The following is a 26,306-nucleotide window of genomic DNA, read 5'->3' as shown; positions in this document are numbered from 1 at the left end:
AAATCCAGTCGTGAAATTTCCTCGCTCCTAAATATTCCAAAGTCAACTGTCAGTTTTATTATAAGAAAATGGAAGAGTTTGGGAACAACAGCAACTCAGCCACCAAGTGGTAGGCCACGTAAACTGACAGACAGGGGTCAGCGGATGCTGAAGCGCATAGTGCAAAGACTTTCTGCACAGTCGGTTGCTACAGAGCTCCAAACTCCATGTGACCTTCCCATTAGCCCACGTACAGTACGCAGAGAGCTTCATGGAATGGGTTTTCCATGGCCGAGTAGCTGCATCTAAACCATACAGCACCAAGTACAATGCAAAGCGCCGGATGCAGTGGTGTAAAGCACGTTGCCACTGGACTCTAGAGCAGTGGAGACGCATTCTCTGGAGTGATGAATCATGCTTTTCCATCTGGCAATCTGATGGACCAGTCTGAGTTTGGAAGTTGCCAGGAGAACGGTACATTTCGGACTGCATTGTGCCCAATGTGAAATTTGGTGGAAAAGGAATAGTTTTTCAGTAGTAGGGCTTGGCCCCTTAGTTCAAGTGAAGGGAACTTTCAATGCTCCAGGATACCAAAACATTTTGGACAATTCCATGCTCCCAACCTTGTGGGAACAGTTTGGAGCAGGCCCCTTCCTCTTCCAACATGACTGTGCACCAGTGCACAAAGCAAGGTCCATAAAGACATGGATGACAGAGTCCGGTGTGGATGAACTTGACTGGCCTGCACAGAGTCCTGACCTGAATCTGATAGAACACCTTTGGAATGAATTAATACGGAGACTGAGAGCCAGGCCTTCTTGACCAACATCAGTGTGTGACCTCACCAATGCGCTTTTGGAAGAATGGTGGACAATTCCTATAAACACACTCCGCAACCCTGTGGACAGCCTTCCCAGAAGAGTTGAAGCTGTAATAGCTGAAAAAGTGGACCGACATCATATTGAACCCTATGGGTTAGGAATGGGATGGCACTTCAAGTTCATATGTGAGTCAAGGCAGGTGACCAAATACTTTTGGCAATATAGTGTATATACCTACACTGGCTCACCTGCACTGGCTTCCTGTGCACTTCAGATGTGACTTTGAGGTTTTACTTCTTGCGTATAAAATACTAAACGGTCGAGCTCCATCCTATCTTGCTGATTGTATTGTACCATATGTCCCGGCAAGAAATCTGTGTTCAAAGAACTCCGGCTTATTAGTGATTCCCAGAGCCCAAAAAAAGTCTGCAGGCAATAGAGCGTTTTCTATTCGGGTTCCAGTACTCTGGAATGCCCTCCCAGTAACAGTTAGAGATGCTATCTCAGTAGAAGCATTTAAGTCCCATCTTAAAACTCATTTGTATACTCTAGCCTTTAAATAGACCCGCCTTCTAGACCAGTTGATCTGCCGTTTCTTTTTCGCTCTGCCCCCCTCTTCTGCGTGGAGAGGTTATTAGGTCACCACAGATGACATGCTAGCGGTCCAAAGTCGGGACCCGGGGTGGACCACTCATCTGTGCATCAGTTGGGGACGTCTCTGCGCTGCTGACTTGTCTCCACTCAAGATGACCCCCTGCCGGCCCCACTATGGACTGGATTCCCACACTACTAACTAGTAGTGGGTTTAGTTTTTTCTTGCCCTGATGTGGTATCTGAGCCGAGGATGTCTTTGTGGCTTGTGCAGCCCTTTGAGACACTTGTGATTAAGGGCTGTATAACTAAACTTTGATTGATTGATTGATTGATTCGCCAGATCTAGTAGAACAGTGGTCCCCAACCAGGCACCGGTCCGTGACACATTTGCCGCACAGAGACGTTAAATAATTTATAACCTACCACATTTCCTCACTTTTGCCAGTCTCACAGACACACCAATAAGCTTGTTCATAGATGTATCATAAAACTCCTGATAGGAAATCGCCATTTGCTATACTTGTTACATCTTTGTTACATGGGACAATGCACTTTAATAAACATATAAAATGTAAAGGTGCCAAATCGTAGTCAAAATCTAGGTTCCGTCTGCAGTCCGCGGCAGGTTGATGACCTACGATCAGGGTGGATCAGGAACAAAGTGACCATAGTAGTTAAAGTGCATAAAGCAGATGGAATGGAGAAGTGCTAAATTGTTGCATATAATAATTGTGCTGAAGGTATAAAATAGTAAGTTAAAGTGTTGGTATTATTGCACATAGTCCTATTACACAAGTAGTTTGCAATATCAGATGTATTTACACATGAAAAACTGGACCAAAAAAAGCTAACAGTGTATCTACGTATGAAATATTGCCCAAATATGAATATATAACTTTTAGAATGGAAATAGAAAATCCTCGGGAATCTATTGGAACTAATGGCAAGTATTTCTAGCTTTATAATATATCCATGTTCTTGTCCTTGAATGTAATGTATCACCTACAGATACTAAAGCCAAAAAAAGCCGACTACTAGCAAAAATTAGTAAAAAAAAAAGTCTATGGAGAGCTTTTTTGCAAAGGGAAAAGACCAGGGGCTCCCACGTCCGTATTTTTCAGAGCATAAGTCGCAGTGTAAGTCGCACCTGCCGAAAATGCATAATAAAGAAGGGAAAAAACATATATAAGTCGCACTGGAGTATAAGTCGCATTTTTTGGGGAAATTTATTTGATAAAACCCAACACCAAGAATAGACATTTGAAAGGCAATTTAAAATAAATAAAGAATAGTGAACAACAGGCTGAATAAGTGTACGTTATATGAGGCATAAATAACCAACTGAGAACGTGCCTGGTATGTTAACGTAACATATTATGGTAAGAGTCATTCAAATAACTATAACATATAGAACATGCTATACGTTTACCAAACAATCTGTCACTCCCGATCGCTAAATCCCATGGAATCTTATACGTCTAGTCTCTTACGTGAATGAGCTAAATAATATTATTCGATATTTTACGGTAATGTGTTAAGAATTTCACACATAAGTCGCTCCTGAGTATAAGTCGAACCCCCGGGCAAACTATGAAAAAAACTGCGACTTATAGTCCGAAAAATACGGTAATTCAACGTTATGGTGAGTTTTTTCATGTATTCATTTTTCATGCACTTATTTGCTATAATTATCTGGCACACGTGGAAGGCCGGTCCGTGAAAATAATGCCTACATTAAACCGGTCGAAAAAGGTTGGTGACCACTGTAGTAGAAGACAAAGCTGCAAAAAAAACCGGCGTTGGCCAGTTTCGGACTGTTGAGGGTGGTGCTGTTCCGTGGCGGCTTCGCTCAGCAGTCATCGGGGGTTTGAATTTACACCTTTTTTTTTTTTTTTTTTTGGCGTGTCCATTAAATATGTGCAAAACATTCCTTAAAAGGTTTGCAGTCGGTGTTGCTGCCTCACAGTGCAATGGCTGCTGGGAATCCTTTGAAGTCTGTACAAGCTTGATTGATTGATTGATTGAAACTTGTATTAGTAGATTGCACAGTGAAGTACATATTCCGTACAATTGACCACTAAATGGTAACACCCGAATACGTTTTTCAACTTGTTTAAGTCGGGGTCCACTTAAATTGATTCATGATACAGATATATACTATCAGATATATACTATCATCGTAATACAGTCATCATACAAGATAATCATCAGAGTATATACATTGAATTATTTACATTATTTACAATCCGGGGTGTGGGATATGGATGGGGGGGGGGGGGGGGGGGGGTGTTAGGTTTGGTTGGTATCAACACTTCAGTCATCAACAATTGCATCATCAGAGAAATGGACATTGAAACAGTGTAGGACTGACTTGGTAGGATATGTACAGCAAGTATTGGACACAGAGAGAGAGATCAGAAAGTATAAGAAAAAGTGTCTGCATTTGATTATTTACATTTGATTATTTACAACCCGAAGAGGTATGTAGTTTAGGATGTAGTTTAGGGTTGAAGTTGCCTGGAGGTGTTCTTTTAGTGCGGTTTTGAAGGAGGATGAGATGCCCTTTCTTTTACACCTGTTGGGAGTGCATTCCACATTGATGTGACATAGAAAGAGAATGAGTTAAGACCTTTGTTAGATCGGAATCTGGGTTTAACGTGGTTAGTGGAGCTCCCCCTGGTGTTGTGGTTATGGCGGTCATTTACGTTAAGGAAGTAGTTTGACATGTACTTCGGTATCAGGGAGGTGTAGCGGATTTTATAGACCAGGCTCAGTGCAAGTTGTTTTACTCTGTCCTCCACCCTTAGCCAGCCCACTTTGGAGAAGTGGGTTGGAGGGAGGTTTGATCTGGGGTGGAGGTCTAGAAGTAATCTGACTAGCTTGTTCTGGGATGTTTGGAGTTTAGATTTGAGGGTTTTGGAGGTGCATGCGTACACAGCACCGGATCACTTCATCTATCCTCGCCTCCCCAGCTGGCAGATGATTGCCTGTGTATGCAGGGGAGATTAAAATGCACACCTGACCAAACACTCTCTCGTCCTGCTTTCATCACGCCGCTCTCCTCTCTCGTCCCTCCCTCTCTGCCTCCGCAGGGTGTGATAATGCTGCCCTAATCCCGCTCTCCTCTCTCTCAATCCCTCAGATGAATGAAAGAAAGGATCTACACACACTACAAATCTCATTAGTGGGCTTTGGCTGCGTGCCCGCATCCGTACAGTCGGTGTGTACCTGTTCGTTTTTGGGTGTTCCTGTGCCAGAGCTTGTGGACAAGTTGAGGACACGGGGAAAACGCATAATTATTCAACAATTCAGCTCTATTCTATTCCACTCCATTCCACTCTGCATGCCCTTTAGTTGTCGGACTCCATTAGCTAACACACTATTATGTCAGATCCACTATGGACTGGACTCTCACAATATTATGCTAGATCCACTCGACGTCCATTGTACCGGTTTCCCCCTAAGGGGTGGACCGCTCGCCTGTGCATCGGTTGGGGACATCTCTGCGCTGTTGACCTGTCTCCGCTCGGGATGGTCTCCTACTGGCCCCACTATGGACTGAACTCTCACTATTATGTTAGATCCACTATGGACTGAACTCTCACTATTATGTTAGATCCACTATGGACTGGACTTTCACGATATTATGCTAGATCCACTCGACGTCCATTGCACCGGTCTTCCCTAGAAGGGGGGTCACCCACAGGTTTCTCATTGTCATCCCACTGGGTTGAGTTTTTTCTTGCCCTGATGTGGGATCTGAGCCGTTGTGGCTTGTGCAGCCCTTTGAGACACTCGTGATTTAGGGCTATATAAGTAAACATTGATTGATTAATTAACTTTTGTGACTTCTGCGGTGCTTCTTTTTGAACTTCTAGACCTTTTGGCCATAGCGACCAACTGCTGGGTCTCTGCCACACAAGAGTCCGTTTGGAGAGATTGGAGGAGACACGGACGAAGAGACAGGGCTGCGGAGCTGGCGCTGAGCGCCGGGACGGACAAGCTTCACAGTGTCTTGGCCGAGTGAGCAGGTATCGGGTCTCCTTAGACGCATCCTCGCTCATCCATGCAGACTGGACACTGGCCGAGAGTTGGTGAGCGGCCGAATGTGGAGTCCGCTCTCTTGGTTGCTTTGTTGGGTCTGCTCCTGTCTCTGGCTATGCTCCCCCCCCCACCCCAGCAGATGATGGCATGGAACACCGCAGAGGCCGCCACAGTGTATATGTTTTTTGTTGTTGTTGTCTTTCTTTTACTTGGGTAGATGTATGTAGAAATGTCTGGTTGCATCAGCTCTGCTCTTTTAAAATGTCTTTAATGTCCTTTGATGTTTCCCTCTTACACACATGATTATGTGTGCTATGGCTATGAGTTTTCCCCTTGGCCTCAGTCTGGGCTCCCTCTCCAGGGGCCCAGGCTTAGACTAAATATTTTATTTTCTACCCCCCAACCCAGCGTTCACCTGTTTCTCAACTGTTTCTGTAAGGGGCGCCGGAAGTTGGCAGACCCGTCAGCGATCCGGTTCTGTCTCCCTGTAATGTTGGTCTGCTCTTGAAGGGGATTGTGCTGAACATCTTTAATTTCCCCTCGGGGATTAATAAAGTATTTCTGATTCTGGTTCTGAATCTGTACTATTCACTTTATTTAGTCAATTTGCCGCATGAAGAAGTTGGCGATAAAGGACAGAAAGCACATTCTAAAGAGACAGAAGGGGAGACTATTTAATCGATGCTATGTGCATTTGGGCTAAAGAGCCTGACTCTGAGCTTCTATGTGGCGAAACGCGCTCAATATTAGCCGTTAAGTTTGTCCTGCAGGATTCGCTGAGAACATTGGGCCTCACAAATTGGCACCCTCTCCCTGCTTTAGTCTACTCACCGCTCAGCGGAGCGTCCCAGGTCACAAACATTCCCTCTGCGGGCGTTAAACGGAGCCTTTTAGGGAGGCTTTTTTTGCCTAAAGCTATCCGGCTGTTGGACAGCTGATTTGTCTTTCAGACAGAGCTTTTATCCAAAGTGCCTTGAGGTTCCACAAGTGTACACCATTTTAGCACAGCGGGCCTTAAGGGGATTTGAAACCCATCCTCTGTGTAGAATACTTTTTTTTTTTAGTTGAGTTTGAGTTGATTTGGAACATGCATGCATACAACATCCATCCATTTTCTACCGCTTATTCCCTTTGGGGTCGCTGGAGCCTATCTCAGCTACAATCGGGCGGAAGGCGGCGTACACCCTGGACAAGTCGCCACCTCATCGCAGGGCCAACACAGATAGACAGACAACATTCACACTCACATTCACACACTAGGCCCAATTTAGTGTTGCCAATCAACCTATCCACAGGTGCATGTCTTTGGAGGTGGGAGGAAGCCGGAGTACCCGGACTGAACCCACACAGTCACGGGGAGAACATGCAAACTCCACACAGAAAGGTCCCTTGAACTCAGGACTACTCAGGACCTTCGTATTGTGAGGCAGATGTACTAACACAGGGGTGTCAAACTCAAATACAGAGTGGGCCAACATTTAAAACTGAACAAAGCCGCGGGCCAAGGTTGAACAAATGAACCTTTTTGATAGGGACCCAAACAAGTTTTGCATTGAATATTGAACAAGCAAGGCTTATATAACTTTATAGTGACATGCAAAATCGAGTTTCAAATAATAATAATAATAAAATATCAATGGCATATCAAATACAATTTAAATAAAAATTGAATGCCTCTTTTCTATTTGCAGCCTTCTGAGGTAAATATCAACATTAACTTTTTCCACAGGCTAATAAATTTGAAAATAAAATAATGACTAAAACGACCATTCAGGACTTTAAACTGCTCAGTTTGCAACACACTGATCTAATCTGATGTGCCCAAGCCAGATACCTGCCATCTTTTCTTGGATGCTAGTTCATTAATGTCGGGGCTCAGGCTTTGAGCTGAGGCAACCTTCATTATCGAACGAAGGTGTTCATCAGTCATTATATCTCGTAGTCCTTCCCGGACCACAGTCTTGGAGGCGTGCCTTAAAGGCACTGCCTTTAACGTCCTCTACGAGCTATCGTCACGTCCGCTTTTCATCCATTCTAACAACGTGCCGGCCCAGTCGCAAGATATGTGCGGCTTCTGTACGCACACACACGTGAATGCAACGCAAACTTGATCAACAGCAATACAGGTTACACCGAGGGTGGCCGTATAAACAACTTTATCACTGTTAGAAATATGTGCCACACTGTGAATTTCCATACTTTTCGATACTTTTCTAAATAAAGGGATTATTGGGGATTATTGGCTTTATTTGAACAAAAAATCATCTTATATATATATATATATATATATATATATATATATATATATGAAATACACATATAATATAATATAGCAGTATATATCATATACTGAACATATGTAAATATCACATATATGTTATATTTTATATTGCTACTACAGTACATTTTTAGCCTATTTTATACCTGCATTGTCCTTTCCATCCTTACACTTTCCATCATTTGTAACTGAGCTACTGTGTGGAACAATTTCCCTTGTGGATCAATAAAGGTAGTCTAAGTCTAAGTCTAAGTTTCATATTGCAAGTTTGTCCTTAAATAAAATAGTGAACATACAAGACAACTTGTCTTTTAGTAGTAAGTAAGCAAACAAAGGCTCCTAATTAGTCTGCTGACATATGCAGTAACATATTGTGTCATTTCTCATTCTATTATTTTGTCAACATTATGAGGGACAAACTGTAAAAATTGATTATTAATCTACCTGTTCATTTACTGTTAATATCTGCTTACTTTCTCTTTTAACATGTTATATCTACACTTGTGTTAAAATGTAATAATCGCTTATTGATACTTTACCTTAGTTTTGGATGATACCACACATTTGGGTATCAATCCGATACCAAGTCGTTACAGGATCATACATTGGTCATATTCAAAGTCCTCATGTGTCCAGGGACATATTTCTTGAGTTTATAAACATAATATAAATTCAAGCACACCTGTGAAGTGAAAACCATTTCAGGTGACTACCTCTTGAAGCTAATCGAGAGAATACCAAGAGTGTGCGAAACAGTAATCAGAGCAAAGGGTGGCTATTTTGAAGAAACTAGAATATAAAACATGTTTTTAGTTATTTCCCCTTTTTTTTGGTAAGTACATAACTCCACATGTGTTCATTCATAGTTTTGATGCCTTCAGTGACAATCTACAATGTAAAACAAGGTGTCAAACGTATGGCCCGAGGGCCGGATCAGGCCCGCGAACAGGTTTTATCTGGCCCACGGGATGAGTTTGCCAAGTATAACAATTATCCTGAAATTTCTGAATGAAAGAAACTGCTGTTCTAAATGTGTCCACTGGATGTCGCAATGGCAATTATTTCTATCGTTGTAGATGATGCTACATATGTACGAAATAAACCACATGACGTACACCAGTCGAGGAAAATGATTAAACTACATAAATAACACTGTAATTTGATTTCGATATAATTTTTTTATCTTGACAGATTGAAAATTAACACCGATGAGTTGACTGATGAACATTATCACATCATTTATTCAGAAAATATAAATAACGACAAATAAAGATAGAATAAGATTAACCGCAACATGTAAGTGTAGAAAAACCTAACAACATTATGATTTGCACATTTTCAGAATGTGCTTGTTCTATTTTTAGAAAAAGAAAACAATCGGAAGTTGTCTTTATTTTTACGTTATCTTGCCGTGATTTTACCAGTCCGGCCCACTTGGGAGTAGATTTTTCTCCATGTGGCCCCCGATCTAAAATGAGTTTGACACCCCTGATGTAAATAGTCATGAAAATAAAGAAAACGCACTGAATGAGAAGGCGTGTAATGTATTGTGTATGTGTGTGTATGTATATATATATATATATATATATATATATATATATATAAATAAATACATATATATATATATATATATATATAAATATATATATATATATATATATATATATATCCTAAATTATTGAAAATAATTGTTGTATATTCTTGGGTAGCGGATTATAGTTTGCTTTGTGCATAATTTTAGCTGTTTGCAACTTCACTATGTCGTGGAATTTCAGTATTTTCGATTCAATGAATAAACGGTTTGAATGTTGTCTATATCCAACATCATGTATTATTCTAACTGACCTGTTTTGTTACAAAATTTTTAATATGTATTTTGTACACATTGTTATAAAGGTGATGATACGTACCCATGGTCACGGGGGGGATGACAGGGTCAATAGAGGACGGTTTGGCCTTCACTGGGATGGGCGTGGTTGGTCCGTTTACCATCACATGACCTGCACGTTAGAACACAGTAGGCCACTTTAATCATGGAACATGAGAGGACGAGGTTAGCTGGTCCGCGGTCTCACCGAGATAGTGCAGCAGCTTCTGGGCTCGGTTCTGCGTAGGCTTGAGGTTGAACAGTTCCTGGTTCTCGTCGATGAACTGCGTGTCCACGGTGGAGTGGAGAAACTGATGGTTGGAGAATACATTCTGGAGGAAGGGGATGTTGGTCTGCGGGTGGAGAGGAAGAAAGGCACATGTGAGACTAAATGGCTTCAGAGCGCTATGCCAGAGTCACGGGTCCGCTCGTTTTGCTTAAGGGAAGAAAAAGCCAAACACAAAGCTACACTGCTTTTGGGGAAAATGCCTTGATGATTTTAAAATGAATACAATAACTTAGTCGACCGCAGTTTGAGACCCAAAGGGTCATCCATCCATCCATTTTCTACCGCTTATTCCCTTTGGGGTCGCGGGGGGCGGTGGAGCCTATCTCAGCTACAATCGAGCGGAAGGCGGGGTACACCCTGGACAAGTCGTTACCTCATCGCAGGGCCAACACAGATAGACAGACAACATTCACACTCACATCCACACACTAGGGCCAATTTAGTGTTGCCAATCAACCTATCCCCAGGTGCATGTCTTTGGAGGTGGGAGGAAGCCGGAGTACCCGGATGGAACCCACGCAGTCACGAGGAGAACATGCAAACTCCACACAGAAAGATCCCGAGCCCGGGATTGAACCCAAGACTACTCAGGACCTTCGTATTGTGAGGCAGATGCACTAACCCCTCTTCCACCGTGCTGCCCCCCAAAGGGTCATATACTGTATATGAAAAAAATTGGTCCATTTATGTGGACGTGCTTACAATATTCCTCATTGTCACGGCGTACAAAACCTACTACTGTCTGATTACACAGCACTAAAGGCCTACTGAAACCCACTACTACCGACCACGCAGTCTGATAGTTTATACATCAATGATGAAATCTTAACATTGCAACACATGCCAATACGGCCGGGTTAGCTTACTAAAGTGCAATTTTAAATTTCACGCAAAATATCCTGCTGTAAACGTCTCGGTATGATGACGTCTGCGCGTGACTTCACGGATTGTAGAGGACATTTTGGGACAGCATGGTGGCCAGCTATTAAGTCGTCTGTTTTCATCGCAAAATTCCACAGTATTCTGGACATCTGTGTTGGTGAATCTTTTGCAATTTGTTCAACGAACAATGGAGACAGCAAAGAAGAAAGCTGGAGGTGGGAAGCGGTGTATTGCGGCAGGTGTTGTGCCGGATAACGCACCCCCGCCGTAGAATGCAACCCCTGACTGTTGTGCCGGATAACACAGCCGGTGTTTCATTGTTTACATTCCCGAAAGATGACAGTCAAGCTTTACCATTGGCTTGTGGAGAACTGGGACAACAGAGACTCTTACCAGGAGGACTTTGAGTTGGATGCGCAGACACGGTACCGTGAGTACGCATGCAGCTGCGGCTTCCAAACATTTGATCGCTTGCCCGTACGTGCGTGCTGCTATGTGCATGTCACGTACGTAACTTTGGGGACTTTGGGGAAATATATGTGCTGTATGAACTTTGGGGAGGTGAACGGTACTTTGGGCTGTGGGATTGAGTGTGTTGTGCAGGTGTTTGAGTTGTATTGGCGGGTTGTATGGACGAGAGGGGGGAGGTGTTTGTTATGCGGGATTAATTTGTGGCATATTAAATATAAGCCTGGTTGTGTTGTGGTTAATAGAGTATATATATGTCTTGTGTTTATTTACTGTTTTAGTCATTCCCAGCTGAATATCAGGTCCCACCCGCCTCTCACAGTATCTTCTCTATCTGAATCGCTCCCACTGCCCTCTAGTCCTTCACTCTCACTTTCCTCATCCACAAATCTTTCATCCTCGCTCAAATTAATGGGGAAATCGTCATTTTCTCAGTCCGAATCGCTCTCGCTGCTGGTGGCCATGATTGTAAACAATGTGCAGATGTGAGGAGCTCCACAACCTGTGACGTCACGCGCATATCGTCTGCTACTTCCGGTACAGGCAAGGCTTTTTTATCAGCGACCAAAAGTTGCGAACTTTATCGTCGATGTTCTCTACTAAATCCTTTCAGCAAAAATATGGCAATATCGCGAAATGATCAAGTATGACACATAGAATGGACCTGCTATCCCCGTTTAAATAAGAAAATCGCATTTCAGTAGGCCTTTAAGAGCTGCTCACAGTGACTACTTGTTCAGTGCCAAAAAAGTTTCAGCGGAAAAGCATGCCAGTATTAACTTGGTTTAAGAAATATTTACACGTGTGAAAGCTTTATTGCAGTTTCAGTCAAGACATACAACAAAATTATCGTTTTGATTAAGAGTATAAAATATTGTAATGTCGGTGGAATGACGATAAGGGAAAATGGCTGTGCACAAATCAGCCTCTCAGTGGCGTCTCCAGAAAACTCACCCCACACTTAGAACCTCTTCTTCTTGCAAATGAATAATATGCACCAATAAAGGCCAATGATGTCAACAAACTGCTTTAAACAAACAACTTTATGTCTCTGGTGAATGTCACAATTATATCTGCAAGCAATAGTTAGTTTTGGTTTTGGCTATGTCGACAACCACTTATGTCGACATTCATCAACCAGTCACAGGCGCAATGACACAAACGGGTTCCATTGGTTAAGAGTTTACAAGGTTTCTTTTTGGGAGTGCAACTATGAAGTGCAACGGTTAGAATGTAGAGTGCAGCATTGATAGTTCCAGATTGGAGCCCCAATCTTCATCTCCACTGAACCATGGTAGCGGTGGTGTATAATGTAGCCCGGAAGAGTTAGGGATGCATCGGATTCTGGGTATTTGTCCTGTTGTGTTTATGTTGTGTTACGGTGCGGATGTTCTCCCGAAATGTGTTTGTCATTCTTGTTTGGTGTGGGTTCACAGTGTGGCGTATATTAGTGAGAGTGTTAAAGTTGTTTTATACGGCCACCCTCAGTGTGACCTGTATGGCTGTTGAACAAATATGCCTTGCAGTCACTCATGTGCGTCTGCAGAAGCCGCATACAACATGTAACTGGGCTGGCATGCTGTTAGTACAGGCTGTAGAAGGCGCTAAAGGCAGTGCCATCACGGCATGCCCTTATTATTGTTGTTTGGGTGAAAATCAGCAGACATCCGATAGAATAGTTGCCCTGAATTTCGGGAGTCTCCCGGAAAAATCGGGAGGGTGTCTAGCGCCATTCATATAAAACTCGCGGGCCGCCCTAACAAAACATTTTCATATTAAGGTGCGGACCGCAAATCAAAGTCTCGTGGGCCAGGTGTCTGGTTTATACATAGCACAAAGCAAAAAAAACAACTATGTATGCAGTGTTATTTCATTTAAAATTTCAGAAGAGTTTTGTGGCTCCCATTGTTTTCTTAAATTTGTGAAACGGGTCAAAATGGCTCTTTGAGTGGTAAAGGTTGCCGACTCCTGACTTAGTGTATCTTGTACGGTTGTACGGTATACCGGTATTAGTATAGTACCGTGATACTAATGAATCATATTCGGTACTATACCGCCTCTGAAAAGTACCGGTCCGCCACACCCCCGCCCCCCTGTCTTCGTCACGTCATGACATCGCTGGTTTACCAGCAGAGGAGCATGTTCAGCAGCGCACAATCACGGAGTACTTACAAGCAGACACAGTGTGTAGACCAGTGGTTCTGAACCTGGGTTCGATCGAACCCTAGGGGTTCGGTGAGTCGGCCTCGGGGGTTCGGTGGAGCCTCCGCTGTCAAAACACATCGTGTAATAAAAACTTCTCCCTATCGGTGTATTATGGATACCCCCAAACAATGTTCCCTCTAATTTTCCATCTGATTTGCAGGTGTGTAATTTGTTGTGAGTTCATGCACTGTGTTGGTTTTGTTCTTTGAACAAGGTGATGTTCATGCACGGTTCATTTTGTGCACCAGTAAAAAAAACATAGAACTTTGTCTTGGATTTGAAAAAAAAAAAATGCGCATATGAAACTGGTGGGGTTCGGTACCTCCAACAAGGTTAAGAACCACTGCTCTAGACCAGGGGTCGGCAACCCAAAATGTTGAAAGAGCCATAATGGACCAAAAATACAAAAACAAATCTGTCTGGAGCCGCAAAAAATTAAAAGCCATATTACATACAGATAGTGTGTCATGGAATTAAGAGGACTTAAATGAAACTAAATGACCTCAAATATAGCTACAAATGAGGCATAATGATGCAATATGTACATATAGCTAGCCTAAATAGCATGTTAGCATCGATTAGCTTGCAGTCATGCGGTGACCAAATATGTCTGATTAGCACTCCACACAAGTCAATAACATCAACAAAACTCACCTTTCATGCACAACCTTAAAAGTTTGGTGGACAAAATGAGACAGAAAAAGAAGTGGCATAAAACACGTCCTAGAAAGTCGGAGAAAGTTATACATGTAAACAAACTACGGTGAGTTCAAGGACCGCCAAAATTAGTAGGACAAAACGGCGCTCGCCAAATACTCGAATCAGTGAAGCATGTTTAATATAAACAGTGTGCTTTGTAACAATTAGGGAGGTTTGTGTCATGTTTGTCCTCCTACAGAAACCATATTAAAACAAAAATATATTTTTTTCCCCTCATCTTTTTCCATTTTTCATACATTTTTTGAAAAAGCTCCAGAGAGCCACTAGGGCGGCGCTAAAGAGCCGCATGCGGCTCTGGAGTTGCGGGTTGCCGACCCCTTCCCTAGACAGAAAAGGGAGAACAGACGCTTTTTGGCTTAAAAACCAAAGATAAAGGTGAAGTTATAACACTGAAACGCCCTCAGGAAGAGGTGCTTTAAGACATAGCTAGCTAGCTAGCTAGCGGCTAAAGTCCAGCCTCAGTCGGCAGTGTTTTAGCTACTTCTAAATCACTAATCCTCGCCTTAATGGCGACAAATAAAGTATGTTTCTTACAAGTATCATCCCTGCAGGACGAGGAATAGCTAAACATGCTTCACTACACACCGTAGCTCACCGGCGTCTCAATGTAAACAAACGCCATTGGTGGATCCACACCTGACATCCACTGTAATGATACCAAGTACAGGAGAGTATCTAGTCGATACTACTATGATTACATCGACATTTTTTTGCATCACAACTTCTTCTTTCGTTTTTTTTTTATTTATATTATGTTTATAAAGTCAGGAAATATTTCCCTGGACACATGAGGACTTTGAATATGACCAATGTATGATCCTGTAACTACTTGGTATCAGATTGATACCCAAATTTGTGGTATCATCCAAAACTAATGTAAAGCATCCAAACAACAGAAGAATAAGTGATTATTACATTTTAACAGAAGTGTAGATAGAACATGTTAAAAGAGAAAGTAAGCAGATATTAACAGTAAATGAACAAGTAGATTAATAATTCATTTTCTACCGCTTGTCCTTCATAATTTTGAAAAAATAATAGAATGGAAAATGACAATATTTTTACTGCATACGTCAGCTGACTAATTAGAAGTCTTTGTTTGCTTACTTACTAATAAAGTTACAAGTTGTCTTGTATGTTCGCTATTTTATTTAAGGACAAACTTGCAATAAGAAACATAAGTTTGACGTAAGATTTTTTTGTTAAAATAAAGCCATTAATGCAATTTTTTGTGGTCCCCTTTATTTAGAAAAGTACCGAAAAGTATTGAAATCATTTTGTCACCGGTACCAAAATATTGGTATCGGGACAACACTAGTATCTAGTATCTACACATTTCACTGGGAAGTGTGCCTAAAAATAGGACTTTAGGACAATCCCTAGCCATGACTCCTGCTATTTGTTCATGCACTACTTCCTGTCCCTTACTAACTAGCTGTTGACATGATGTGAGGTCTAGTGCCTCATGTATTTACCCTTTTTTTAATTATAGTGGTGAAACGGTGCATGTACCGTATTTTTCGGAGTATAAGTCGCACCTGCCGAAAATGCAAAATAAAGAAGGAAAAAAACATATATAAGTCGCACTGGAGCCCGGCCAAACTATGAAAAAAACTGTAACTTATAGTCCAAAAAATATGGTATTCGTAATCAGATTTTTCGCTACGGTACAGAAGGACACTAATATCTTAGTATGTTCTGTGCTAAGATATATCCAGTCTTCATTGGCTTCCAATTAAATTCCGCATTGAGTTGAAGATTTTAGTCCTGACATTCCGTGCGTTGCATGGTGGGGCCCCTCAGTACATCAATGACTTGCTATGCCCCTACTCTTCAGGGCGCAGCCTCCGGTCTTCGGGCCAGGGTCTTCCAAAGCAGTGTTTTTCAACCACTGTGCCGCAGCACACTAGTGTGCCGTGAGATACAGTCTGGTGTGCCGTGGGAGATGATCTAATTTGACATATTTGGGTTAAAAAAATGTTTTGCAAACCAGTAATTATAGTCTGCAAATGATGTGTTGTTGTTGAGTGTCTAGAGCTCGGCAGAGTAACCGTGTAATACTCTTCCATATCAGTAGGTGGCAGCCGGTAGCTAATTGCTTTGTAAATGCAGGTAAAAAGGTGTCTTATGCTTAAACCAAAAATAAACAAAAGGTGAGTGCCCCTAAGAAAAGGCATTGAAGCTTAGGGAAGGCTATGCGGAACAAAAGTAAAACCGAACTGGCTACAAAGTAAACAAAAACAGAATTAGGAGTGACAGATTGTTTGGTAAACGTATAGCATGTTCTATATGTTATAGTTATTTGAATGACTCTTACCATAATATGTTACGTTAACATACCAGGCACGTTCTCAGTTGGTTATTTATGCCTCATATAACGTACACTTATTCAGCCCGTTGTTCACCATTCTTTATTTATTTTAAATTGCCTTCCAGATGTCTATTATTGGTGTTGGGTTTTATCAAATGCATTTCCCTAAAGAATGCGACTTATACTCCAGTGTGACTTATAAAAAATGTTTTCTTTTTTTATTATGCATTTTCGGCCGCTGCGACTTATACTCCGGAGCGAGTTATACTCCAAAAAATACGGAACATGTAATATTTGAGTATTTAGGTCATTTCACGTTTGCTATTTCTTTCCATAAACAACTACTACTAATCACGACAGACTTCATGACAGCCAACGACAACTACATTGGAACTAGGACCTTACATTTTTTAGCCTGAATATAAGTAGCATGACTAACAAGTTTTTAGAAACTGAGTGATAAGCAGATCCAGCAAATTGCCATGAATTGGTTAACGTGGACCCCGACTTAAACAAGTTGAAAAACTTATTCGGGTGTTACCATTTAGTGATCAATTGTACAGAATATGTACTGTACTATTCTTTATTTATTTTAAATTGCCTTCCAGATGTCTATTCTTGGTGTTGGGTTTTATCAAATACATTTCCCCAAAAAATGCGACTTATACTCCAGTGTGACTTATATATGTTTTTTTCCTTCTTTATTATGCATTTTCGGCAGGTGAATATAAACGGAATACAATGATTTGCAAATCATTTTCAACCCATATTCAGTTGAATATGCTACAAAGACAACATATTTGATGTTCAAACTGATAAACATATTTTTTTTTTTGCAAATAATCATTAACTTTAGAATTTGATGCCAGCAACACGTGACAAAGAAGTTGGGAAAGGTGGCAATAAATACTGATAAAGTTGAGGAATGCTCATCAAACACTTATTTGGAACATCCCACAGGTGAACAGGCAAATTGGGAACAGGTGGGTGCCATGATTGGGTATAAAAGTAGATTCCATGAAATGCTCAGTCATTCACAAACAAGGATGAGGCGAGGGTCACCACTTTGTCAACAAATGCGTGAGCAAATTGTTGAACAGTTTAAGAAAAACCTTTCTCAACCAGCTATTGCAAGGAATTTAGGGATTTCACCATCTACGGTCCGTAATATCATCAAAGGGTTCAGAGAATCTGGAGAAATCACTGCATGTAAGCAGCTAAGCCTGTGACCTTCGATCCCTCAGGCTGTCCTGCATCAACAAGCGACATCAGTGTGTAAAGGATATCACCACATGGGCTCAGGAACACTTCAGAAACCCACTGTCAGTAACTACAGTTGGTCGCTACATCTGTAAGTGCAAGTTAAAACTCTCCTATGCAAGGCGAAAACCGTTTATCAACAACACCCAGAAACGCCGTCGGCTTCGCTGGGCCTGAGCTCATCTAAGATGGACTGATACAAAGTGGAAAAGTGTTCTATTTACATGGTACAAAGAGGAGTAAAACTAATGATGTGAGTCAAAGTTATCCAAATGTGTCCTTCCGTGTAAGCCACAAAGTCGTTTTTAAAAAAAAACAAAAACCAAAAAACCTTGCTGCTAGTGACCGAGCTTGCATTTTATTCAGAGGGTTCACTAGACTCGGACCCTAAGGACTCCCTGGATATTCGGTGAAAAGCGCCCTCCTCTAAGCCCACAAATGCATCCTCCTCCTCAGTGTCTATGCAGACGGTCTATAGATAGATCAGTCTCACACACACACACAGAGGACACACAGCAAAGCAAATGACACAGCAATGGCGGACAGGACACGATCTTGACTTGAGAAAACGGTCGCTGCAGTCACTCAGGAATGGCACAATTAGCAGGTGCAGCAAATGCAGCGTACATAACAAAAAACAAACAAACAAAAAAACGGCTCACTAGTGAGCCTCAAATGTGCTGAGGCATGTACGCGTGCAAGATGGTCACGCCAATACACGCCAAAATCAGATGCAATTGTCCTATTAGGTTCCACAGATGAGAAAGCAGTTTAGCAGCACTAAACATAGGGAGGTGAAACAAAAGGAGGCAGGCAAAGAGAGGATTTCTTTTTGTGAAGGTGTATTCTTAGGACAGAGAAGAAACTGGAAGAAAAAAATAAATACGAGCAACCTAGGAAATATCGATCTGATCACATTTCATCGCATCAAAATCCCACTCAAGTCCACAGCATGATAAAGGAGTGTATTAGCCAACTCTCAAAGACCGATGGTATTTATGTCTTTTTCCAACATGTTCCCCATTGATTGGCAATGATTAACTTGTTTATGGAGTTTCTATTGAGCAATAAGACACAGTATCTGGCCAACATGATACATTTCCATATGAGTTGGGAAATTGTGTTAGATGTAAATATAAACAGAATACAATGATTTGCAAATCATTTTCAACCCATATTCAGTTGAATATGCTACAAAGACAAGATATTTGATGTTCAAACTGATAAACTTTTTTTTTTTGTGCAAATAATCATTAACTTTAGAATTTGATGCCAGCAACACATGATAAAGAAGTTGGGAAAGGTGGCAATAAATACTGATAAAGTTGAGGAATGCTCATCAAACACTTATTTGGAACATCCCACAGGTGAACAGGCAAATTGGGAACAGGTGGGTGCCATGATTGGGTATAAAAGTAGATTCCATGAAATGCTCAGTCATTCACAAACAAGGATGGGGCGAGGGTCACCACTTTATCGACAAATGCGTGAGCAAATTGTTGAACAGTTTAAGAAAAACCTTTCTCAACCAGCTATTACAAGGAAATTAGGGATTTCACCATCTACGGTCCGTAATATCATCAAAGGGTTCAGAGAATCTGGAGAAATCACTGCACGTAAGCAGCTAAGCCTGTGACCTTCGATCCCTCAGGCTGTCCTGCATCAACAAGCGACATCAGTGTGTAAAGGATATAACCACATGGGCTCAGGAACACTTCAGAAACCCACTGTCAGTAACTACAGTTGGTCGCTACATCTGTAAGTGCAAGTTAAAACTCTCCTATGCAAGGCGAAAACCATTTATCAACAACACCCAGAAACGCTGTCAGCTTCACTGGGCCTGAGCTCATCTAAGATGAACTGATACAAAGTAGAAAAGTGTTCTGTGGTCTGACGAGTCCACATTTCAAATTGTTTTTGGAAACTGTGGACGTCGTGTCCTCCGGACCAAAGAGGAAAAGAACCATCCGGATTGTTATAGGCGCAAAGTTGAAAAGCCAGCATCTGTGATGGTATGGGGGTGTATTAGTGCCCAAGACATGGGTAACTTACACATCTGTGAAGGCGCCATTAATGCTGAAAGGGACATGTAACCAAATATTAACATTGCTGTATGTATTCTTCTGACCCAGCAGATTTGGTCACATTTTCAGTAGACCCATAATAAATTCATAAAAGAACCAAACTTCATGAATGTTTTTTGTAAGGCTGCTGCTAACGATTATTTCTCTATCGATTAATCTATAGATTATTTTTTTCGATTAATCGGTTAATCTATAGATTATTTTTTTCGATTAATCTATAGATTATTTTTCCTTTTACCGATTATTTTTTTATTTAAAATGAAGATGAAAAAATAAATGTAGGCCAGTTTTTTCAAAAGGCATGGCTTTTATTTACAAAAAAAAAAGTATGGCCACTCAGTCAACATTGACAACAACATGACAAAATATTCTGTAACAATGTAAACATTTAAAACTTTTAACATTTAACAAAATTAAAAGTAGCTTATTTGCTTTTTAATGTGCAAATATAAAAGTAAACACTCAGTGCAATCTTAATATTCTGCAATAGTATAAGCATTTCAAAAGTAAAAGTATTGCTTATTTTGCTTTAAAATGTGCAAAAATAAAGATAAACATCCAATACAAAAAAGTGCAAAACGGAAATATTCTGTAACAACAGTGAGTATTGCTTATTTGCTAAAATGTGCAAAAATAAAGATAAGCATCCAATACAAAAAAGTGCAAAACGAAATATTCTGTAACAACAGTGTAAACATTTCAACACAAGTAAAAGTATTGCTTCTTTTGCTTCATAACACAACAATGATAGTATGATTAAAGTGAAAGTTAATTGTTCGTTTGTACATAGTATATGTAACTGTTAATGTTGTAAAAGGTATTTGCACAACTAATTAACGTTAGCGTTAAAGAGGAACGCGTCTTTGTAAACACTGAACAGGCACGCCAAACGCGCCTCTCAGAGCGAAACGGTGCTTTAGTTTATGAATTTACAACACAGATACAAATGACACATTCATGTTTTTGTGTAATGATGACAACGTATACTCACGCGGACGATTGACTAGTTGATGGTGATGTCAAGAACGCTGTCGGGTGTTTTCTTTTCAAATGTTCGTTTATAGCCGTTGTGCATACAACAACATTATTAGCAGAGGTGGGTAGAGTAGCCAGAAATTGTACTCAAGTAAGAGTACTGTTACTTTAGAGATTTATTACTCAAGTAAAAGTAAGGAGTAGTCACCCAAATATTTACTTAAGTAAAAGTAAAAAGTATATTGTGAAAAAACTACTCAAGTACTGAGTAACTGATGAGTAACATACACATATATATATATATATATATATATATATATATATATATATATATATATATATATATATATACATACACACACACACACACACACACACACATATATATACATATATATATATACACACACAGACACACATATATATATACACACACATATATATATATATAGACACACACACACACACACACATATATATATATATACACATATATATACATACATTGATATATACAGTATATAATTTATATTTATTTATTTTGCCGTTTTTGTTTACATGTTAAAGGTGTTTTAATGAATATACATGCATGTTTAATACATATAGATTCCTTTCTTTCATGAAGACAAGAATATAAGTTGGTGTATTACCTGATTCTGATGACTTGCATTGATTGTAAACAGACAGTAGTGCTTATATCGTCCACGTTTTCAAATGGAGGAGAAAAAAGTTCCTAATTTCTGTCTAATACCATATCAAATCAAATCAAATCAACTTTATTTATAGAGCACATTTAAAATTTACCACAGGGGTAGCCAAAGTGCTGTACAATGAGCAGGTTAAAAGATAAAACGAGTACCGAGCAAACACAACACAACACAAACAGAACACGATAAAAAATAAATAATTAAAATAGAATTAATAAAAACATAAAAAACATAAAAACAGGATCACAGCAGGTGTATTATGGGGCGCCATTGCAGGATGGATATCACTCAGTGTTAAAAGCCATGGAATAAAAGTATGTTTTTAAGAGAGATTTAAAAACAGGAAGAGAGGAGGCTTGTCTAACACTCAGGGGTAGGTCGTTCCAGAGCTTGGGAGCAGCAACGGCGAAAGCTCTGTCACCTCTAAGCTTCAGCCTTGTGTCAGGGACCGTCAACAGCAGCTGATCGGCTGATCTTAAGGATCGGGTGGGGCAGTAAGGCTGAAGGAGGTCGGAGAGATAGGTTGGCGCGAGGTTGTTTAGACATTTAAAAACAAATAAAAGGAGTTTAAAATGTATTCGGTAACGCACAGTGAGCCAGTGAAGGGACGCTAAAATAGGGGTGATGTGCTGACGTCTGCGGGTCTGTGTTAGCAGACGAGCAGCAGAGTTCTGCACGAGCTGCAGGCGGGCGAGGGAGGCCTGGCTAATGCCAACATACAGGGCATTACAATAATCAAGACGAGTCGAGATAAAAGCGTGGATTAATTTCTCAAGATCATGTCTTGATAGAAGCGGTTTCACTTTCGCTATTTGGCGTAATTGATAAAAGCTTTTTTGAACGACGCTGCTGATTTGTTTTTCGAATTTAAAATCTGAGTCAAACTTTACCCCCAGGTTTGTGACAGAGTCGCTGAGATACGGGGTCAGAGTGCCGAGGTCAACGTTGGGGGAGGGAGAGCGACTTGGACCGAACAACATAACTTCTGTTTTATCTTCATTTAGGCTCAGGAAGTTAGCTGAAAGCCAGACTTTGATGTCGTGCAGGCAGTCAATAAGACGTTGAACCGTGTTATTTTGTGCCATGGGAAAATAAATCTGGCAATCATCGGCATAAAAATGAAATGCAATACTGTACTTCCTAAAAATAGAACCAAGGGGGAGAAGGTAAAGTGCAAATAAAATTGGGGCAAGGATTGAGCCCTGGGGGACCCCATGTGGTAAAGGAGCTGTGGACGACATAAAAGTGTCTACTTTTACACAAAAACTCCTGTCGGTTAGGTACGACCGGAACCAGTTGAGGGCGGCGCCCTTAATGCCCACACAGTTCTCAAGACGAGTGATTAAGGTGGCGTGGTCGACGGTGTCGAACGCAGCAGACAGATCTAAAAGCACCAGGACAACATATTTACCAGAATCAGTGGACAGGAGGATATCGTTAAAAACTTTTAGAAGCGCTGACTCTGTGCTGTGGAGGGCTTTAAAACCGGACTGGAACAGCTCAGTGATACCATTATCCTCTAAGAAGGGCAACAACTGAGTGTAGACAACCTTCTCTAATATTTTGGAAATGTATGGAAGATTAGAGATAGGTCTGAAGTTAGAGAGGAGAGAGGGGTCGAGGCTGGGTTTTTTAAGTAGAGGTCGTACCACTGCATGTTTAAACTCTACTGGAACTATTCCAGAAGAGAGGCTACTATTGATAATGTTAAGGACACTTGATCCAATAGTAGCAAGTACCTCCTTAAACAGGCGAGGTGGGAGGGCATCTGCAGGAGAACCAGAGGGCTTCATATGACTAACTGTGTCACTTAAAAAAGAAAAGGACACCGGCTCAAACTGATGGAAAACAGAAGAGAAATGCAGGGGAACAGAAGGGTCATATGAAGGCTGAGATAGACTGGCTCAAGTTGACACAATTTTGTCAGTGAAAAAATGGAGACAATTTTCACAGAATTCAAAAGAAGCATCAAAACCAGCAGATTTGGGAGCATCAATGACAGTGTTAATAGTTTTAAACAGAACTCTGGGGTTGTTACAGTTAGAAGATATAATCTGAGATAGATATATATTCATTTCTGCTTTTACAGTCATCTGAAAGGAAAACAGGCTTTCTTTAAAAATGGCAAAGGACACATGCAGCCTGTCTTTTTTCCATTTTCTCTCTGCTCTTCTACATACGCGCTTGGCAGCCCGAGTGACGTCATTCAACCAGGGCTGAGGCGTGGCTTTAGCGCGGCGGCATTTGAAAGGCGCGATCGTGTCCAGTGTTTGTAAACAGATAGAGTTGAACCCAGAAACCAACTCTTCAGTATTCAGACACACAGATGCTGCAGAATTATCATCACAAAGAGTCGAAAAAATAGAGGAGAACCGTGCAGGAGACGAAGAATTAAACATGCGAGAGCGTTGGGGCGGTGCGCACAATTTAACTGGACACTGCGTGGCAATATCAAACAGGATCGGCATGTGATCAGAGAACACAGCGTCGCAAATGTCCAAATTAAAAACACACAAACCATACGAGAGCACTAAATCGAGTGTATGCCCGCGTTCATGTGTAGAACCACACACAGACTGTACAAAGTTAAATGAGTCGATTATATTCAGGAAGCTCCTGGAAAGCGGCTCATCTGGACAGCAGGTGTGAATATTAAAATCACCCACAATAAGGACACGATCATATTTGGGCAGGATTTCAGCCAGAAATTCAGAAAAGTCAGTTATAAAGTCTTTGTGGTACTTGGGTGGTCAATAGATGACGGCACACAGGACGACATCAGAAAGACCCAGTTCAAACATGCACAGTTCGAAGCTTGAAAAGGAGGATTGTAGGCGGATCTGACGGCATTTAAAGTCATTTTTAAAAACAACTGCTAATCCTCCTCCTTTTCGACCGGACGGCCGTGGGGAATTAAAGTAGGAACACTCCGGAGGCAGAAGTTCATTAAGAGGGGCGGACTCACCGGCTCTCAGCCATGTCTCCGTCACACAGAGGAAGTCCAGTCCGCGGGAAGTGAAGAAATCCTTCAGGATAAACGTTTTGTTTGTCAAAGATCTTGCGTTCACAAGACCGAACCTGGCGGGGGCCAGCACGTCCAAGGCCGCAATTAATCTGGGTGGGGCCCGACACACAGCCCGCAGGTGGCGGTGATCCACCCCGCGCCTCCGGGGCGGGGACAGCAGGAGCGACGACGGCAAGCTTCTTCCTCCAAACCAACGATAGGAACCAGCCAGGAGCCGATAGGATCGAGCGAGCGTGGGTGCAGGAGGAGACCGGATACCGCACCATTCCTCCTTCGGGGAGCCACGGGAAGCCGGGCCAGGAGTGCCCTAACTTTCACCAGCTGGCCGCCACGTTTACCGCGGCGCCGGAGACGCTTCCGCCGGGGGAGAGGAGCCAGGGGGCGGGAAAGGAAGGCAGGAATCCGGCCAGGTGAAAAAGCTGACTGGGACGTCGAAAAACCAACGTCGAAGTTGATCATATCAGTGGGAGAGGGGCAAAGATCCAACAGTGTTTGGCGGTCATACACAAGCAGTGAGCTGACAGAGACGAAAATAGACGCAAAAAACACAAAAACGAACAGAGCTGACAGCGAGAGACGGCAGGCCAAAGCACATACTGGCGCCATCTTGCATCGGACAAGTGATTATGATAGTGGTTGGTTTTTGGTATCTTATTTGTCCATCTTCCATATTCGTTTTTATACACTTTACAAGAAATACATTGGCGGCAAACTCCGTAGCTTGCTAGCTTGTTTGCGCTGGCTTTCGGAGACTCTTATTTTGAAAGCGCGGCGCGATGGAGCGGCACTTTTATTGTGAAGACAGGAACTGTGCAGTCAGTCTTTAGGCTTTTGACGGGATATACGGTTTAAATAAAAAATAGTCTTCTTTCCTTCACACTTTTGATTGATTGATTGAAACTTTTATTAGTAGATTGCACAGTACAGTATATATTCCGTACAATTGACCACTAAATGGCAACACCCCAATACGTTTTTCAACTTGTTTAAGTCAGGTCATGTGACCACCTGGCTCTGTTTGATTGGTCCAACATCACCAGTGACTGCATCTGATTGGTGGAACGGAGTGAAACGTCACCAGTAAGGCAGGCACTTTGAAGGTCTGTCTGACAGACCAAAACAAACAAAGCGTGCATTAACAGATCGATAAAAATTAGTAGCGAGCTGAATGTAGATAAAAGTAGCGGAGTAAAAGTAGCGTTTCTTCTTAGGCCGTTTATTGAAATACTCCCACACTTTTGACGACTTTTGGCGTGCTTTTTTCCCCTTGCTCTCACCGCTCGCATCGTCTGCTTTGCGCTCCGCCATGACGGTAGTGTGACGTAAATATGCGACGCGTCGAAGCACAAAAACGGCGTCGACGTATTTACGTAACCGATGACGTCGACTACGTCGACGCGTCGTTTCAGCCCTAGTTTTTTGTGACTAACAAGTATGTGCTCCAATCACTCTATCACAAAAACATAAGAGTCGTAGAAATTATTGGAAACTCAAGACAGCCATGACATTATGTCCTTTACAAATGTATGTAAACTTCTGACCACGACTGTATATATTTTTTTTAATTATAATTTTTAAAATCTGTCCTTTCTAATCCATTTTCTACCGCTTGTTACTCTCTGTGTCTCCTAGCCGCTCAGGCAAATCATATTGTCTAAAAATGCATTTTCCCATCGATAACGTGACATCGTCCTGCTCGGAATATATACATATATATATATATATATATATATATATATATATATATATATATATATATATATACATATATATATATATATAAATATATACAGCCCG

General features: G+C 41.4%; 1 protein-coding gene across 1 annotated transcript in view; it reads right to left on the bottom strand.

Annotated features, from left to right (window-relative positions):
- The window catches only part of LOC133606772 (pyruvate carboxylase, mitochondrial-like), an 828,781-nt gene that overhangs the window by 168,987 nt on the left and 633,488 nt on the right, over positions 1-26,306 (bottom strand). Inside the window, exons 13-14 of the mRNA XM_061961089.2 lie at positions 9,792-9,936; positions 9,627-9,716 (exon numbers count right to left, since the gene is read on the bottom strand). Of these exons, the coding sequence (XP_061817073.1) occupies positions 9,627-9,716; positions 9,792-9,936 (235 nt within the window). The remainder of the gene's footprint in view (positions 1-9,626; positions 9,717-9,791; positions 9,937-26,306) is intronic.

The sequence above is a fragment of the Nerophis lumbriciformis genome, linkage group LG05 (assembly GCF_033978685.3).
Source record: "Nerophis lumbriciformis linkage group LG05, RoL_Nlum_v2.1, whole genome shotgun sequence".
Classification (NCBI taxonomy): domain Eukaryota; kingdom Metazoa; phylum Chordata; class Actinopteri; order Syngnathiformes; family Syngnathidae; genus Nerophis; species Nerophis lumbriciformis.
Note: the sequence above shows the minus strand (reverse complement) of the source record. Positions and strands in the feature narration are given on the sequence as shown.